The 20,391-nt window shown below is 44.0% G+C and overlaps 1 protein-coding gene across 1 annotated transcript in view; it reads left to right on the top strand.

Moving 5' to 3' along the window:
• The window catches only part of ercc2 (excision repair cross-complementation group 2), a 37,211-nt gene that overhangs the window by 612 nt on the left and 16,208 nt on the right, over window positions 1–20,391 (top strand). Inside the window, exons 2-13 of the mRNA XM_079563194.1 lie at window positions 1,349–1,448; window positions 5,186–5,263; window positions 5,347–5,409; window positions 5,997–6,110; window positions 6,434–6,550; window positions 6,687–6,803; window positions 8,709–8,832; window positions 10,773–10,869; window positions 13,221–13,354; window positions 14,511–14,679; window positions 19,290–19,408; window positions 19,599–19,668. Of these exons, the coding sequence (XP_079419320.1) occupies window positions 1,416–1,448; window positions 5,186–5,263; window positions 5,347–5,409; window positions 5,997–6,110; window positions 6,434–6,550; window positions 6,687–6,803; window positions 8,709–8,832; window positions 10,773–10,869; window positions 13,221–13,354; window positions 14,511–14,679; window positions 19,290–19,408; window positions 19,599–19,668 (1,235 nt within the window). The 5' untranslated portion in view covers window positions 1,349–1,415. The remainder of the gene's footprint in view (window positions 1–1,348; window positions 1,449–5,185; window positions 5,264–5,346; window positions 5,410–5,996; window positions 6,111–6,433; window positions 6,551–6,686; window positions 6,804–8,708; window positions 8,833–10,772; window positions 10,870–13,220; window positions 13,355–14,510; window positions 14,680–19,289; window positions 19,409–19,598; window positions 19,669–20,391) is intronic.

Raw genomic sequence — 20,391 nt, 5'->3', positions numbered from 1 at the left:
AGCGCCTTTCTTTACATCAAGGAACCACTTACCCATTCACACTGTCACCCATGTAGTGTACGCAGACACTAGAGGGGTGGGTGAAGTGTCTTGCCCAAGGACACAACGACAGTGTGTGCCTGCGGGATTCGAACTGCCGACCCTCCAATTACAAGAGGACCCGCTCTACTCTCTGTGCCACCCCAACTTTTGTCACCATCCAATATGTATCCCGTTACAGATAGCCCAATAGGATTTGTATTCCAATGCTTAAAGTGTTTTTATTTTGTTTGCCCTTTATTTAACCAAGATAAAAATCTCTTCAGCGATTTCAGAGGTATTTCCAAAATGTATAAATTAAATATAAATCAGTCTGACATTGATTAAAACATTTTGAAAAGTGCAAATGGCAGAAGCATTTTTAAAGCAGTACTAAGTAACTTGTGCACCCGAGACGCCATAAGTACCACTGCAGGTGTCGTAGCATGTTGCGAGAGGGATATTGTACATTCAATTACATCATTTTTTTTCCACTCAGACTTGGCTGTAAATACTGTTTAAGTGACGCTAGCCTGCAGTTAGCTTTGCCCGTTAGCTTATTCCATTAGTGTGTATTGGTGACTCCAACCTGGTGGCAGTCAAGTTGCAATTGTGATTTTCTGGCCAGAGACACCAGGGGAGATGAAAGACCCCCCAATCATCCCATTAACACTTGTATTACCCCCAGAGTGAAAGGATTTATGAAGGTAGACAAGTTACTTAGTTCTGCTTTAAAGTCTTTTAAACCAATAAGCAACAAAACAAAACCATTTGACAAAACAAAACCATTAGTATTTTTTTTACAGTATCAAAGGTATTGCCATACATGGTTCCCAATATGATACACACACAACAAAGACGTCTTTTGTCCCTATTAATGATACGGTTTTTGATAATACCTGATACCTGAACGATACTTTTTCCGATATCTATATAATAAAATAATAATAATATAATAAAATATTTGTCTTATAGAAGCAGAAAACAACAATAATCTTAATTTATTCCATAAAAGACTTTTTTATTTTAAATTGTGTATAATTTGAAACAGCAAAGTTACTTTTGAACGTCCCTGGACCAACAGCATCAAAACACTATGTCTAAAAATATCATATTTTTTCGGCACCTGCTCTCCATCCTTTTATTTGTGCGATACCAGTAGTACCTAAACTTTTATTTCGATACCATACAGTATTAGTATGGTTTAACGGTACTGTAGACATAACTGATAGTTTAGAGTGTTCACTGCACACAAGACTTTTGGGCTGTTTGGATCCACTCCAGTCCTGATTCTTCCTGCTTTCATCCCGGTTGAATGTCTCTGTTTCAGGCTGAACATTGACGGCCTGTTGGTGTATTTCCCCTATGACTACATCTACCCAGAGCAGTACTCCTACATGCTGGAGCTCAAGAGGACCCTGGATGCTAAGGTCAGTCCTTCTGTTCATAGAGATGGTTGTGAATTCCACGCTCACTGTGTTGTAGAAAACCTTTGTACAGTATCAGGACCGAGGTGGACTCGTGGCATTGGGGATACTCTTTGAACAGATAACATTAGGGCTGGGCGATATGGACTAAAAGTCACATCCCGATATGTTTTGGTTGAATATCAATATACGATATATATCCCGATATTTTTTCTGCAAAGTGAGAGCTGTGAAATGAAATGTTAAGCCAAAGCCAAAGACGAGTAGTTTATATGAAAAAAAAACTATAAAATGTAAACATAAACACTGTATAACAAAGCTATGTTAGGGGCACATTTAAATAAAAATGTATAGCCTAGAAAATAAAATAGGTCAATCTTTTTCTTTGGGCAGCATTTATATATAAAGAGATAGCAAAATAAAGTGCTCAGTTTAAAGGAATAGGCCACCGTTTTTACATACTGAGATATGTTCTTACCTCACTTTAGTTGAGTTAATATATCCCCGTCTGGTCTTTGTCTGTGTGCTCTGTCACGCAAACGGAGCACATACGCAGCCTCTCCCACATGTCACATAGCTCCAAAAAAGCTCACGATAGAAGCTACCAAGCTCTTCCACGTGTTCCCTATTTAAATAAAGTTACGTGAAGTGTTTTCATTCGAAGTATATTTACACAGAAATGTAACATGTCGATTTTATAAGCAAATAAAAAGGGGAACTATATTGTGAGGCGTAATGATACGAGGAGCACAATGTCCGCGCAGTAACTCCTAAAGGTTATTGACGGAAGTGAGCGGGGGAAGTCTTTAGGAGTTACTACGCGGACGGTGTGCTCCTCGTATCATTACGCCTCTTTTTATAGTACCCCTTTTTATTTGCTTATAAAATCGACATGTTACATTTCTGTGTAAATATACTTCGCATGAAAACACTTCACGTAACTTTATTTAAATAGGGAACACGTGGAAGAGCTTGGTAGCTTCTATCGTGAGCTTTTTTGGAGCTATATGACATGTGGGAGAGGCTGCGTATGTGCTCAGTTTGCGTGACAGAGCGCACGGACAAAGACCAGACAGGGATATATTAACTCGGCTAAAGTGAGGTAAGAACATATCTCGATATGTAAAAACGGTGGCCTATTCCTTTAAGATCCATCCATCCATCCATCCATCCATCCATCTTCTTCCACTTTTCTGTTTCCGGGTCGTGGGGGCAGCTGTTGGAGCTCTGTTGGTCTCTCATAAGGGGCTTTGTCTGACCCGTCACCTAGGACCAGTTTGCCCTGGGAGACCCTACCAGGGGCAAGAAGCCCCCGACAACAGAGCTCCCAGGATCATTCGGGTGCTCAAACCCCTCCACCACGTTAAAGGGGGCCTATTATGCAAAATCGACTTTTTCAAGCTTTACATCATGTTATTAAGTCATTCCCTCATTAAAACCATGCCTGAAGTGTTGCCTTGGCACATTCACGTATTTTCGAGTAATCTGTAGAAACTCTGATGGCAGCCATTTTAGGGATAAAACGCCTGATTCCTTCAGGAAACGCCCTCGACCTCCAGGATACGCCTCCGACCTTTCGTCACCAGCGAGTAACCAACCACTGCTCCTCAGCAGAACCCCCTCCCCGCAGTGTCTAGCCCTAAGATGTAAACAGAGTCATCATGGATGATTAGCTTCATGTGTTGTGAACCGGAGCCACAGCAGACTTTTACAAAGACACACATCAGTGTTTCTGTTACCGAAACACCCAGGATTAAAACCGGTGACAAGAACGCTTATTTCAGTGTCTGGTTCTGCGCTGGGCCTTGATGATGCACAGAGCCTCCGGAGAAAGCTAATGCTAAGCTAAACCTCGAGTCATCACGTGAAAACGAGAGATATGCACACATAAAGTCAATAAAACCACCACACACATAAAGAACCGTTTAACAATGATCACACACGGAGCCAGGCTTGTTGATTTGGAAGTTTATTGCTCACATTTCATCTACAATGGGTCATAGCCGAGTGGTTTTCTCCCGGAGCTAACAAGCTAGCCGCGACAAGCTAACGGGAAAATTCACTGAATACAAGCATATTATGCATTGAAAACGTCACTAAAACAGGCAACTGCTTGAAGCAGCCTTTATGATGATCACACACGGAGCCTGGCTTGTTGATTGTGTAGTTTATTGCTCACATTTCATCTACAGTGAGTCGTAGCCGAGTGGTTTCTCTCGGAGCTAAGGCACTATTAGCCGCGACAAGCTAACAACCTTCACCTTCACAACATTCATTGAAAACAGGCAGCATATTATGCACAAATAACGTCAATAAAGCCGGCAACTACTCGAAGCAGCCTTTACGATGATCACACAATGAGCCTGGCTTTACACATTTGTGGTTTATTACAGACTTTTCATCAACAATGAGCTGTAGTCGATTATAACAAGCTAACGGGTAACCTCGAAAAACCATTGTCCACTTGCACAGATAATGTCCGTCTTTGAATCGTATGGGCTCCTGCAGATCCTGGTGTCGTCCATGGGGGTATAGTTAGAGATCCATAGGGCATGGCAGATGCAAAGAGATAGCCTCCAAACAGCGGTTATTTTTCAGGCAAGAGCCCCTTCCAAGCGTCCGGTGTGGAAGGTTCGTCTCCAAATAATATCCTGTGTGGCCATTGTTCACAAAGTGATAAACAGTAGGTCCTTTCCAACAATAAAAAATAAAATGCACCGATCGTAGTTTCAATACTTGAGACAACGAGCGGAGTGTTGTTGTGATGCCACAGACAGCGTGTGGAGGGGGCGTGTCGGAAAGGGTCAGAGGTTTTTAAAGAGACAGAGGCCTATTTCAAGTCATTTGCTAACGCCATTTTGAAAGAGCAATTTTATACAAGGCAGTTATTCTAATTTACTGCATTTACAGACCAACAGAAGGTTTCGTCATCATTGTAGTGTCCTATAGACTGGTGCTATGTGGCTGAAAAAAGCATAATACCCCCTCTTTAAGGTGGCGGTTCCAGGAGGGGCTCAGTTTAAGATAAACTTTTTAAAAATCGTCTTGAGATTACTTGTTTCTTTTTGGTAACTTCATAGCTTATCTGAATTTGAAATATTCCGATATATGCAATATGGTTTAATTCCATATCTCATAAAAAAAAAAAAAAAAACGATATATCGCCCAGCCCTAGATAACATGTTATCAAGGTGTTTTCGTTGCTTGAATTTCCGTGGACAATGCGTCCCCCCAGCTGGGGTGGACCGTTTGAGAAGTCCTGGTAAATGGACAGAAGGACAACAGTTGCACAGGGGGCTTAAACCCTTATCCCAGCACACAGTTGCATGCTGAAGTTTGACCATCTGAAGCCATGGGTGCCCACCAAACCTTAACATGCTATACCCATATTTATCCTCTGGGCTTGACTATTCATTGACATTGTCCACTCCCCCCTGGTAAGTGGCTGGAAGGGGGAAAAAAATACTAATGAAATATAAATGTCTGTACAAGTTACACATACTGAATTGCTCTGGCAGCTCTGAAATGAGGTGGATCGGTTATTTTTGACCTTTTTGCGGATGACTAGATTCGTGGTTTCTGTTTCAAGTTGGACACGACTCACCCACTAAATTGGACATTTTCTTATTTGCAAAAGTCGTTATAACCAAAACAATGGCAGCTCTTGCTATGTACTAATTCTGATTAAATCTCAGAAATGATTGAAACCCTGTTTGGAATGAGCCTGTGTTGTCCTACAGGGTCATGGCGTTCTGGAGATGCCCTCAGGGACTGGAAAGACCATCTCGCTCCTGTCTTTGATTGTGGCCTACCAAAGGGTGAGTGTTCCGGGTCATGGAGGTGCCCTAGGAGCTTCTCCTGAACACCGTCATTTACTCTGGTCTGATTCCTGTTTCCAAAGGCCTTTCCTCTAGAGGTGACCAAGCTCATCTACTGCTCCAGAACTGTCCCAGAGATCGAGAAGGTGAGTGACCAGCAGGGGGTGCACAAGTTCTTATGTGTATTTACTTGACTGTTGGACTGACACAATAAACATCCACCTGGAAAAATACTTGAAAGCTTCCATCCAGACCCCTGTTTATATGAGGAACCACACTCGTCGCACAAACCGGGACGACTCGGCCCTTTTCACTGAGGGAATAAACATCCCAAGACCAGGCCAAGACCAGGCCAAGACCAGGCCAAGACCAGGCCAAGACCAGGCCAAGACCAGGCCAAGACCAGGCCAAGACCAGGCCAAGACCAGGCCAAGACCAGGCCAAGACCAGGCCAAGACCAGGCCAAGACCAGGCCAAGACCAGGCCAAGACCAGGCCAAGACCAGGCCAAGACCAGGCCAAGACCAGGCCAAGACCAGGCCAAGACCAGGCCAAGACCAGGCCAAGACCAGGCCAACATGCCTCCCCCCCTCAAAAGAGTGGAATCACAATGAATCACAATGAATCACAATGACTCATTTCTTTATTTGTTGGAGCATGCATTCAATCATCGTGTGTGAGTCAGTCCGTCTATTGTAAAGAACAAATGAATAAAAAGTGTGTTGTTCGTGCAGGTTGTGGAGGAGCTGAGGAAGCTGATGGAGTTTTACACCAAACAAACAGGAGAGACCAATAACTTCTTGGCCCTGGCGCTGTCCTCCAGGAAGAACCTGTGCATCCACCCAGAGGTGAGGGTCTGCAGCCAGGTGAAAGCTGCTGTGGATTTAACTCTCATACACACATCTGACAGACAGAATCTATCATCACTGTCACATGTGAAAACCTAAAAAACAAGATTATTAATGGTTCAAACGATGTTCTGTGAGGTACTTCTGTCAGCTTGTAATGCTCTCAAAGCTTGATGAATATTTCCTCTAAACTCACTGATACAGATGGTGAAACACCCAACAAATACTCTCTTTTAGGACCGAATAACAGTAAAAGTGACATGTTTGTTGGATGTAGAGCTAAGTTGAGTATTTTTCTGTGGCTCTGGTCTGTTTGCGTTCAGGTGAGCTCACTGCGCTTCGGCAAAGAGGTGGACGCGAAGTGCCACAGCATGACGGCCTCTTACATCCGAGCCCAACGCCACAGCAACCCCAGCCTGCCCACGTGCCGCTTCTACGAGGTCAAATTCCATCTGTCACTCCACCGCTCACACCATCACCCAAAAGTCTGGGCCTAACCTGTACCCTCTGGGCGCCGCCTCCCCTGTCTCCCCCCTGTCTCCCCGTCTCCCCTCTGACCTGTCTGTGTGTGTGCAGGAGTTTGACGCGGTGGGGCGGCAGGTGCCTCTGCCCGCGGGCGTCTATAACCTGGACGACCTGAAGGATTACGGACGCAGGAAAGGCCATTGCCCCTACTACACAGCCCGCTACGCAGTATGCTCTTTTACCATTCTACTCAATCAATCAATCAATCTATATTTATATAGCGCTTTTCATTCATTTCATGTAACACAAAGTGCTTTACAGATTTAAAAACATTCCCTCACACCCACGTCATCCCACAAATACAACTCAACTCCATACTCTTCATTGCGAGAACAGAATTCAGTGTAGAGATGTCAGTTTGGAACTTTCCTATGGATCAGTGGTTCCCAACCTGGGGGGTGGGATTGCCTGGGATTGCAGGGGGGCCCAGAGCTTTGCCTGGTCAGAGGGTCAGGTCATATGTGATATTATTTCAGCAAAATAAATGGTCCAAAATCATCAAATGTGACTGAGTAAGGACTATAGTTGCGTTAAACACTCCAATTTCAGTTTATTTGTTTGAAATGAATACCTAATGGCAATTATTTTCATGTTTTGATACATTTGTGGGGGCCACAGTTTTGGACTGGGAAAGGCGCGGCCTGACTACAGCACACGCGGGGGGGCTAAAAGGAAGAATGGTTAGGAACCACAGCTGTAGATTACTGATCGATATGAAGGAAACTGTATTGGAAGTGTTCTTTCATTGAATGTTTTCATTCTGTCTGTCTTCCCCAAGAGCAGCTGTGGCTACATACCGTACGTAGTATGTAATATGTAGTATATGTATATGCAGTATGTAAGCTTGGCATCCCCCAGTCTGGAGTCAATGAATGCCCCTGTGTGAAGTGCTTTAGGCGACTTCTATATGTGAAAAAAGCGCTATACAAATAAGATTCCCTTCCTCTTACCAAATTGACCTTTTGCTGCTGGAGTGACTCTTGTCAGTGACTCTTATTGGAGCAATACCTGTGTGATATCCTCCAGATCGAGGCAATAGGGGTTGCAATTTGCTTCAGAGGGATATGATATTAAACTATCTGACGAAGGATAAAGTACAACTATAGAGACTAAAGCATACAGATCTCATGCGAAACCCAACATCTCTTCCTTAAATGCAACCAACACAGGTTTGTGGAGCATGACTGGTGCACTCTTATTTTGGTAGTATTGTTAAAAATATTAGTGTTGCTTCAGTTCACTAAAGTCAGCAAACACTAGCTAAACCCACAGGAGTCCCAATGATAATAAGCTGCAGCCAGGATGGAGCTTGATAGTTTACTTGTGAAAGTTTGTTCTTGCTCTCCTCATTTTGCAATCATAGAGACTATCACTTTAAATACACAAATTTTAAGTGTCATAATGCTAACGAGTAGGGATGGGTTCTATGATTCCCATCCCTACTCTGAATAGAGTGATTAGCGTGCTGGCTTACTCAAAGTTAACCCAGGAAAAAGCAATTATCCTTCACAGTGTCAGCATTATAAACACTGATATTTTTACTGCATATACACGATCTACTGTGCACCTGAAGTAATTATGTGATTTACTTGTACTTACAACCCTAAACATAAAGCCAGGGCAACAATGGAATGGTTTTAAACAAAAAGTATCCATGTGTTAGAAAGTCAAGGTCCAGACCTAAGAGCAATCGAGAATCTGTGGAAAGATCTGAAAGCTGTGGTTCACCAGCGCTCTTTATCTAATCTAACTGAGCTTGAGCTGTTTCGCAAAGATGAGTAAAAAGTCCAGTCTCAAGATGTGCAGGGCTGGTAGAGACAAACCCCAACAAACATGCAGCTGTAATTGCAGCAAAAGGCAGGTCCACAAAGGAGGTAGATACTTTTGCAAACCCAACTTTTCAGTTATTTATTTATATTAAAAAAATGTTCGTTTCACTTTGTCGCGGGTCAGAGCTGTGAGAATCTTTACAGAATGAAGAGGAGAGCGCTGCACGTGAACATGCTCTGAGACAGGCCTTGTCTGCAGCATATGAGGACAGGACCACACTTCTCATGGTCTCTCTCATTTCAGATCCTCCATGCCAACATCGTGGTGTACAGCTACCACTACCTGCTAGACCCCAAGATCGCAGACCTGGTGTCCAAGGAGCTGGCTAAGAAATCAGTGGTGGTGTTCGATGAGGCTCACAATATTGGTGAGACCAGATGTTCCAGATGTCTTTAATTCCAACACATCAAAGAGGTTTGAAAGTGTGGATTTCAGAATCAGAATCTGAATAGGTTGCGTTTACGATTTAGAATGTGATGTCATAATGTCAGATGGAGGGCAGGGCCAATACAGCTCTATGGGAGAAATACAGTTTTTGGAAGAAATCTCCAAAACAAAAATTGATCAATGTTTTTCCTATTTGATCGTGATTGGATTCACAAACCTGTGATATTATTTTTATGTCTTTTGTGTATCTTTTAAAGTCTTTTCTACTGGACAACATCACGCTCATGTTTTCGCGTATTGTCACGACTTTTTGATGTTTTTCATAATTGGACATTATGAATGTGCTGACAGAGGAGATAATGAACTTTTTGACAGTTTTTGTGGTAACTGTGGTAACAGTTACCACAGTTGCTATAGTTACATCAGTTGCCCTCCACCTCAATTTTAAACTATAGGCTCCCTGTGATGTCATGTGAACACAACCTATTGTTTTTGTTTGCCATTGTTAGTGACCAGGTTCATAAACTAGGATTTTTTAATTTATCAAATTTATTTTTTTCGGTTCAATAGTGCAACATGAAACATAAAACATATAAACCTTGGTAGATGAATAATAAACTATGAAAAGGCATGCATAAAGTAGATAGAATTAAAATATGATAAAGGCAACAACAATTTGACACAGAATGTTTTTTTTTTCATTCATTCAATGTAATATAATTCATTTTTATTGCACTGTCCATCATAGACAGAACAGCTTCTGTCCAAAAGCTCCTCAATGCTTGTGCTTTATTCATTTATGTGTTTTTATCTGACAGTAGTATCGAGATGTTACTTATTACTGCAGATAAATGCTCTCGTTTCGTCTTTACTTCAGCTCCGTGTGGATGTTCTCGTGTGTTTACAGTAACTTATCCAGTAGCTTCAGCATTTTCATTGTTTTTGCTGCAGCTCATATATACTGTATAATATATAATATAAACATGCTGTATGTCTTTAATTTGGATTGTCTGAGAACTTTTAAGTCACCAGGGTAGTTTTTCAGATGAATAAGCCCCTGGGCATAAAACGGCGTGAAAATCGCCAAAACTGTTGGCCGCGAGTTAGCGGCTAGTTTAGCAACATTAGCCTGTATGTTGTAAACACTGCAGCGCTAACAACATTTAGCTCTGGTTAAATCCAGCACAGACTCGGATTTAGGGAGTGTCGTCTGTAATAAAGTCAGCTCTATGTGGAATATTGGATTTCCACTGAAGAATTCTACAGTTTATTGCTATTTTCTCTCCTCAGTGGAGAGCTGCGCTCCATAGTGGTATCGGTTTCTGTATCGAGACCTCATTAATGAGTACGAGTATGAGTACAAACATGTGGTATCGGCCCGATACTGGTATCGGTATTGGTGCATCGCTAGAATAAACCGTAGCCTCCTGTGTTAACAGTAATACACTTCCTCCACTTAATCCAGACTTCCCCCGCACTACTTTAGTATTTCCCTAACATGACGTGAGGATGGACTCGATGATGGCCGTGTAGAACTGCAACAGCATCTTGGTCGGCAGCCTAGGTTTCCTCAGCTGCTGCAGGAAGAAACACGAGAGCACCAAGGCGTCCGCACCTAGCGCCATCTTATAGAATATTTTGGTTGAAAAGTTTGTTAATTAGTCGAGTTGGGGCCAAGTTTGTCCCAGCTCGGCGGAGAGAGTGCCTGCTCCCTCACACTCATCTCAGCTCAGGCTTAGCTGCTCTCCATAAGTCAGAAACATAATTTAGCACATGTTGCTAAGTGCCCCGCCCCCTGGGCCAGGGTCTGGTACCTGCCCCTAGCAGGAGAAGGTTTGAAGACCACAGCTGTAGAGTACTGCAGTACATACCAGTGTGATACTTGAATAGATATAATGTCTCCTACTTCCATCTCTCCAGACAACGTGTGCATCGACTCCATGAGCGTGAACATCACCAGGAGGACTCTGGACCGATGCCAAACCAATGTGGAGACACTGCACAGCACTATACAGCAGTAAGACTCAGCACCATACCGACTCAACACTATACTGACTCAACACTATACTGACTCAACACTATACAGCAGTAAGACTCAGCAACATACCGACTCAACACTATACTGACTCCACACTATACTGACTCAACACTATACTGACTCAACACTATACAGCAGTAAGACTCAGCACTATACCGACTCAACACTATACTGACTCCACACTATACTGACTCCACACTATACCGACTCAACACTATACCGCCTCAAAACTATACAGCAGTAAGACTCCGCACCATACCGACTCAACACTATACTGACTCAACACTATACAGACTCAACACTATACAGACTCAACACTATACAGCAGTAAGACTCCGCACCATACCGACTCAACACTATACTGACTCAACACTATACTGACTCAACACTATACCGACTCAACACTATACCGACTCAACACTATACAGACTCAACACTATACTGACTCAACACTATACAGACTCAACACTATACAGACTCAACACTATACAGCAGTAAGACTCAGCACTATACCGACTCAACACTATACTGACTCAACACTATACAGACTCAACACTATACTGACTCAACACTATACAGACTCAACACTATACAGACTCAACACTATACAGACTCAACACTATACAGACTCAACACTATACAGACTCAACACTATACAGACTCAACACTATACAGACTCAACACAATACAGACTCAACACAATACAGACTCAACACTATACAGACTCAACACTATACAGACTCAACACTATACAGCAGTAAGACTCAGCACTATACCGACTCAACACTATACTGACTCAACACTATACAGACTCAACACTATACAGACTCAACACTATACTGACTCAACACTATACAGACTCAACACTATACAGACTCAACACTATACAGACTCAACACTATACAGCAGTAAGACTCAGCACTATACCGACTCAACACTATACCGCCTCAACACTATACCGACTCAACACTATACCGACTCAACACTATACAGACTCAACACTATACAGCTGTAAGACTCGGCACTATACCGCCTCGACACTATACAGACTCAACACTATACAGACTCAACACTATACCGACTCAACACTATACAGCAGTAAGACTCAGCACTATACCGACTCAACACTATACAGCAGTAAGACTCAGCACTATACCGCCTCAACACTATACAGCAGTAAGACTCAACGCTATAACGACTCAACACTATACAGCAGTTAGACTCAACACTATACCAACTCAACACTATTCTGACTCAACACTATACAGCAGTAAGACTCAGCACTATACCGACTCAACACTATACCGACTCAACACTATACCGACTCAACACTATTCTGACTCAACACTATACAGCAGTAAGACTCAACACTATACCGACTCAACACTATACCGACTCAACACTATACAGACTCAACACTATACCGACTCAACACTATACATCAGTAAGACTCAGCACTATACATCAGTAAGACTCAGCACTATACCGACTCAACACTATACGGCCTCAACACTATACAGCAGTAAGACTCAGCACTATACAGACTCAACACTATACAGCAGTAAGACTCAACGCTATAACGACTCAACACTATACAGCAGTTAGACTCAACACTATACAGACTCAACACTATTCTGACTCAACACTATACAGCAGTAAGACTCAGCACTATACCGACTCAACACTATACCGACTCAACACTATTCTGACTCAACACTATACAGCAGTAAGACTCAACACTATACCGACTCAACACTATACTGACTCAACACTATACAGCAGTAAGACTCAACACTATACCGACTCAACACTACACAGACTCAACACTATACAGCAGTAAGAGTCAACACCATACAGACTCAACACCACACACACTCAACGCGATACCGACTCAACACTATACAGCAGTAAGACTCAATACCACACACTCAACACTATACAGACTCGACACCACACAGACTCAACACCAGACAGACACACTATACACCACACAGACTCAACACCACACAGACTCAACACCACACAGACACACTATACACCACAGTACCATACAGTATCAGCGGCCATTTTGACCACATAACTCTTCTTTCCTATTGTTTTTATGGAATACGGTCTGTTTTTTTGTTCACTGTGTTAATAAAACAGCAGCGCAAATACTGTACAATGCTGTTCAGTCACATTGCTCTCATTGTGGTGCCCCTCGGAGACTTTGTGCACAAAATCTACCCCCGTTTGGCGGATTGGCGAGTGTTAAATGCCTAGCGCTGATGGTACACTTTTTGAGTTTGGCCATTTGTCATAAATTGAATTGTGTGTTCTACTTGTGTTAGAATAAAGGAGACAGATGCAGCCAGACTGAAGCAGGAGTATCGACGCCTGGTAGAGGGGCTGAAGGAAGCGAACGTGGCCCGGGAGACAGACGTGTATTTGGCCAACCCAGTGTTACCCGATGAGATCCTGAAGGGTACTCCCTCCGCACCAACACCTCACTGCACTTCAGGAGGGCTCTGTTTGACAACTATTAGCAGCACCAAATTAACATTTGTGATTTTAGACACTTTTTCAATCAAGCTATCACTAAGTAACTTCCTGATCCTGCACCTGGGTCAGCTTGGGGTGGCACCTGGGGCGGCACGGTGGCGCAGCGGTTAGCGCTCATGCCTTACAGCTAGAAGGTCCTGGGTTCGATTCCCACCTGGACAGGGCCTTTCTGTGTGGAGTTTGCATGTTCTCCCTGTGTCTGCGTAGGTTTCCTCCGGGTACTCCGGTTTCCCCTACCACTAAAAAAATGTACAATAGATTCCCCTCTGGGGCCAGGACTCCCCTGAAAAAGAGATTCTTAATCTCAGTGGGACTGTCCTGGTTAAACAAAGGTCAATAAATAAATTAAGGAGCTGACACATACAGTGCCTCTTGAAAGTACTAATACAGTTGATACTTTTTAGCCCCCCCCCCCAGGTTGGAAAGTATCACAGCTTTAAGTTTCAGTTTGAGGGATTTTAGCCCAATCTTGGCCATCTGTTATACACTGTTCTTTAAAGGTCTATCACAGATCTTCAATGATGTTCAGGACTGTGAAGGCTACAGTAGAACCTTCTCGCTGTGAAGCATGAGCTCTAACGACTGGGCCACCATGTTGCCCTAACACTGCAGGATGCCCAAACTTTTGACGCTGCCTTATTCCCCTTTTCTGTTATTTTCAAAATGTAAAAAATAAATGTACTAGAATGTCTCATCTGTTAACATTTCCTTCCCATACCATACCGTTGGCCAACTCTTAAATAACAGTAACAGTGTAAGAAACCAGAACAAACATGAAACCAAGTGTAAAACACATTCTTTGCCAGTCAAAAAGTGTGTTTTTAGGAGAGGCGAGGCAAGGCAACTTTATTCATACCGCACATTTTGTACACAAGGCAACTCAATGCATCTAATGAGATTTAAAAACCAGTTGAGACTGGTCAAATAAAGTCAAGGTTAAGGTCATATAAAGTTTTTGATCAGTCTTTAAGTACGGTAGTTACAACGTACGGTAGACTCTGATTAAAGTCCAGAGTGCTGTGCAGTATTTTGGTCATATATGGATGCAGTTGGCAACATAAACCTCTCTCCCTGTGCAGAGGCAGTGCCTGGGACGATCCGCACGGCTGAACACTTTGTGGGCTTCCTGAGGCGCTTCATGGAGTACCTCAAGTCTCGCCTGCGGGTCCAGCATGTGGTGCAGGAGAGTGCCCCCCAGTTCCTCAAAGACATCTATGAGAAGGTGTGCATCGACAGGAAGCCTCTCAGGTGTGTCAGAATTTTACAGACTCATTTTCTATAGTCTTTATGGTCGGTGGTTTAGCCGTGCATTAGACGGTTATAATGCATAACGCGGAACATGATAAGTGCATTATAACCGTCTAATGCACGGCTTACAAACTTAGCATTTTCAAACAAATGTTATTTTCATTTACTAAACTGCATAGATATGTCAAAGTACCGGGACTTTTTTATGTGGGTTTTAGCCGGTCTTGCACTGTCTGAAGGCTTGCCTCAGAGCGAGCCATTCTCTCACTGCTGCGAGGACCTCTGTCAGACTCAATGAAACAACATAAGCACACGCTGCATCGCACAGGACTAGCCCAGCACTTTTCCGTGGAAGTAAACACTGCTAGTATGTGGCACTCCTGGGCAGGAGTTATTTCACTTTTACGCTGTTAACCTGAAGCTAGCTAGCTAGCTAGCTTGCTGAAGCTCTATTGTTTATCAAAACAGCTGCGGTGGAGTCCGCTTATGTAACCCCACGAACTGAAAGTTTTAGCTCCTCCACACAAACTATAGCTGCCGGACGAGGTACGCACTTTTCACAAACACTGCTGAGAGACGAGGAAAGAGCGAAGTACCAATGAAGTAGTTCAACCAGTGCCTCAGCTGAGCGGGGAAAGAGTGAGGGGAGGACAGCTTGAGGAAGTCATGCTTGGTCACTTTATAGAACTAGTTAATTTGAACTTTTTTTTCTTTAGAAATGACAAAGGTTATAATGAAATGAGCAAGTTATCATTTCTGTTAAGTTATCATGATATTTGTGAAAAGCATATGCGACCTGTGTACTTAAAGGGACTATACAGAGTTAAAAAAAAAAAAAAAATGTATGTATTTTCCTCCCCCTACATGTTCCAGCCATGTCCTAATGTGTAGAGTGAGCCCAGACCTATTCACCACAACTGCCTCTACTCTGACCTCTCCTCACTCACACCACCCGGACACCGACCTCTCCTTCACTCACACCACCCAGACACTAACCTCTCCTCACCCGGACACTTACCTCTCCTCACTCACACCACCCGGACACTGACGTCTCCTCACTCACACCACCCAGACACTAACCTCTCCTCACCCGGACACTGACCTCTCCTCACTCACACCACCAAGACACCGACCTCTCCTCGCTCACACCATCCAGACACTGACCTCTCCTCACTCACACCACCCGGACACTGACCTCTCCTCACCCGGACACTGACCTCTCCTCACTCACACCACCAAGACACCGACCTCTCCTCGCTCACACCATCCAGAGCTGACATGCAGTGTGTGCAATGGTTGGGATGAATGAAATGCCCCACAGTTTATCGTGTGGTTATAGGCAAACCTTGCTATTGGCAAATACAGACCACACTTATGGCTCTTCTGTATGTTCTAAACATGTGTTATGAAAAGTTTTATTGATGGAATAAACGATGATCACTGATCAGAGATTGACTCTTCATTAAAACCTCCTCGAGCCGTGTCGTCTCTGCAGGAGCAGCGTCAGCCCCTCACTCAGTATCTTTCGCCTTCAGTAAAACCCACTCATTATCGCCTCATGTTTCGGGAAATCTCATTCATAAGTCACTTTGCATTGCCTTGTATGGTCAAATGGATGCGGGCAAAGGGTGTGCCGTGATGTCCGCAGCTTTCTGCTCCACGTGGAATCAGGGAAGGAAAGATTGCGGTCAGGTGTGCGTACATAAATTATAAATTGGATACCAACTTTGCGTACAGAATTTTACGTTGCTTTCTTATGCACTTTCAAAGTCAGAGTCTCACGCACAGTTTAATAATTGATGCCCCTGATATTGTCTGACTTCTCCTGGGATGCACATGTACGGTACATGATGTCCAGAATAAAATTAAATAAAACTATCCTTTTCCATATCCAAAAAGTGTGGCTGCGCCATTGCGATTGACTGCGGAATTGCGGGAAGCGAATGCAGAAATTGCATAAACTGTTCAAATTGCATAAATTGCTTAATTTGCATAATCTAATTTGCATAAACTGGTAAAATGCATAAAATGTCATGTTGCATGAACTGTATAAACTGCATAAAGTGGTAAAATGCATGAATGGGTTAATTTGCATAAATTATGTAAATTGCATAAACTCTTTAAAATTAATAAATCCTAAATGGCATAAACTCTTAAGTTGCATAAGCGCTTTAAAATGCATTAACTGGTTAAATCCCATAAAGTGGTTACTTTGCATAAATTATTAATGTTGCATAAACTTTTATATTCCATAAACTGGTCAAACTGTTGAAAGTGCTTGATTGGCAGAAGCACAAATGGCTGAAAGGCCTGGAGTCTCCCCATTGGCTGGATTCCCCCATACACACCAATGCAAACATTTCAAACTCTCGTATAAAAAAACTGGAAAACTGCAGAAGGCCAATTTTTTCTCAAAACCCACAAGTTGCATAAGCTGAACATGCACAAAGTGCAGAAATTGCATAAAATGCAGAAAAGCATGGATTTGCGGCAGCCCCATTATAAGTCAATGGGAAAAATCTCCGACATTTTGGTCGATTGCGGAAAATACGTAAGTTGCAGAAGTCCCAAAAGTAATAGCACCCTTCTCCTCAACATGCGGAACATTTTGATGCATAACTTGCATAAATTGCACAAAGCATGAAGGTGCTGAAAGCTGGAGAAAAGCGGGAAAAAGATGGAAGAGGAATAATAATAAAGAACATGAAAACCAATAATTGAATATAAATACTATTCCTTTCTGCCAATGTTCAATCTTGCCTAGGTCGCCAAATTGGCTAGGGTCTAGGGTTGGCCCTGTTTTTTTTAGCTTGCCGTGCAGTCTGGCTTTTAGGATGAGGCAGCGGTTCGTTTGGGTGGTGTGAATGAGGAGCAGAGTCCAGGTGGCGTGAATGAGGAGAGATCAGTGTCCAGGAGGTGTGAGAGAGAGAGGGAGGTAATGGAGCTGCAGTGTGTAATTATGCAGTGACTTGGACCAGTCCTCAGTGCGGCCTCTGCAGGAATTGGCCAGAGCGGTTCTGCTGGATCCTTCCTGCTTCTCGCTCGGAGCCGTTCGTGCATGAGCGTACATGAGCGTGCAAGAAAGAATGAAACACAGAAAGTCTATGGTTGATTTCTTATATTTAGTTTTAGTTATCTTAATCATTTCTTAGGCAAATAAAGAAATACATTAAATTAAAATGTTAAAATGATTTCCTCAAACTGACTTCCCCTCGCTGCTTTCCTTCGCCTCTCCTCGCATCTGTGCAGCGTTTCTGAAAAGTGTCGACTGCGTACGACAGGTACAGACTAAGGGCCAAATCTTGTGGTTCACAGCGCAGGCTGTAGAGAAGACGAGTGCGCAGACGGTGGCGCTCCTTGCAATCTTCAGTGTCATACCTGGCACAAGAAGTGGGCAGGACAGGAGGGGGGACAGACTCACATTGCGATGTTGTGGTGCTGCCCCCTCCCCATGCTTTCCCCAGACCTGCGGAAGGCGGTCGGTTGTGAGGGGGGGTTCTCCTGTAAATGCGTAACATGCATGATGCAGCGCGCAATGTTTAATAAAGATTAAAGAAATAAAAGTGTTCCTCCGCTGCTGCAGCCACTCCTGCAGATCCAATATGAGCGGGCGGGACAGAGAGGGCCTCGCGCTGGACACCGTTCGAATGCGCAAAGTTACGAAATGTACAGGATTTAATTGATCAGAAACTGTCACATTGGCTGCGGAGGAGTTGCAGAGTTATGCAGCAGTTGCAAGAAAACTGTAGCGTATTGGAACATTTGCGCTACAGCTGCAGGATTCTTGGAGCGGCTGAATTAAAAAAAAAAAAAAAAAAAAAAGTTGCTCTGCGCCCTGTAAAATGCTCTTCTTTCTTTTGGACTGAGCTGTGGCTACACAAGGAGCATCATCAAGAGGTAAAGGCTGACACACGATGGAAATGTCTCCTTAAAACTCAGATTAGACGTGGTGTTGTGGCACTGGTTTATTTATGGAAAACTGTTGTTTTGGTGTTAGGGGTGTGCACGTTGATCTACTGTATCAAAGTAGGCCCGTGCGCAACCTATGCTCAAACAGACTTTTCAAGGCAATTTCGCTTTTGTTTTCAATTTGACGTCGATTCTAAGGAAGAAGACAAGGCAAGGGGTGTAAAGAGGAACATAATGTGAAGGTTGCCATAGAAGAGTAGCGCGAGTGCTGCTTGTCATGAACCACGCCTCAGTCGGCCTCTTTTTCTTAAAAAACGGCCTCTCCCTTGTGGCGCAGCAAACCCTGCGCCACATGCAAGATCGCGCGTGTACTATGTTGCGTTTAGAGTTGTGCACGGACTGCGCCAGTCACAAGATCTGGCCCCTAGTGTAGCGGTGCACAGTGTTTCACGTTCAGTTTGATTTCTGTTAATACCACCTTTGGTGCTGAACTGTTCGTACGGACGGTTTTGATCTGTCCGACCACCATTAGAACTTGCTTAGAATCATTTGATTTAAAGCCACAACATGTTTTGACTGCTGAATTCCCAAACATTACTCACACTGCAGTCAAGCTGTACTCCTCAGCTCCCCCCTAGCACAGAGGGACAGGCTTCTGTTAAACTGTCTGTAAAGGTTAACACCTTTTGTTCCTGATGCAGGTTTTGCGCTGAGCGGTTGCAGTCTCTTCTACGGACGCTGGAGATCACAGACATAGCAGACTTCTCGGCCGTTACGCTCATCTCCAACTTTGCCACTTTGGTCAGCACCTACAGCCAAGGTAAGAGTGCCCCCTATGCGCCCTGTGGGGTTCAGTCTCCATGAGCCAACCCCCCCCGGCCCCTTTTCCTGGACCCGCTAAAATCCTATCCGATGTTGACATTGTGTAGCTTGGTTTGCCTTACAGAATTGTAGCTTCACTGGGCCCATGGTGACCAATAAAGTGTGATTGGCTTACTGTCTGTTTTAAGGGTTCACCATCATCATAGAGCCGTTTGAGGACAGAACGCCCACCATCGCCAACCCCGTGCTGCACTTCAGGTCTCAGCACTAGGCCTGAGTGCAGACCACACTCTGCACTCACACTCTGCACTCACACTCTGCACTCACACTCTGCACTCACACTCTGCACTCACACTCTGCACTCACACTCTGCACTCACACTCTGCACTCACACTCTGCTCTCACACTCTGCTCTCACTCTCTGCTCTCACACTCTGCACTCACACTCTGCACTCACACTCTGCTCTCACACTCTGCTCTCACACTCTGCTCTCACTCTCTGCTCTCACTCTCTGCACTCACACTCTGCACTCACTCTCTGCACTCACACTCTGCTCTCACACTCTGCACTCACTCTCTGCACTCACACTCTGCTCTCACACTCTGCTCTCACACTCTGCTCTCACTCTCTGCACTCACACTCTGCACTCACACTCTGCACTCACACTCTGCTCTCACACTCTGCTCTCACACTCTGCTCTCACACTCTGCTCTCACACTCTGCACTCACACTCTGCTCTCACACTCTGCACTCACACTCTGCACTCACACTCTGCACTCACACTCTGCACTCACACTCTGCTCTCACACTCTGCACTCACACTCTGCTCTCACACTCTGCACTCACACTCTGCACTCACACTCTGCACTCACACTCTGCTCTCACACTCTGCACTCACTCTCTGCACTCACTCTCTGCACTCACACTCTGCTCTCACACTCTGCACTCACTCTGCACTCACACTCTGCTCTCACACTCTG

This window comes from Gobius niger (genome assembly GCF_951799975.1).
Source record: "Gobius niger genome assembly, chromosome: 1".
Taxonomy (NCBI): Eukaryota; Metazoa; Chordata; class Actinopteri; order Gobiiformes; family Gobiidae; genus Gobius; species Gobius niger.
The sequence above is the reverse complement of the archived record's forward strand: the minus strand, read 5'-3'. Positions and strand labels throughout refer to the sequence as shown.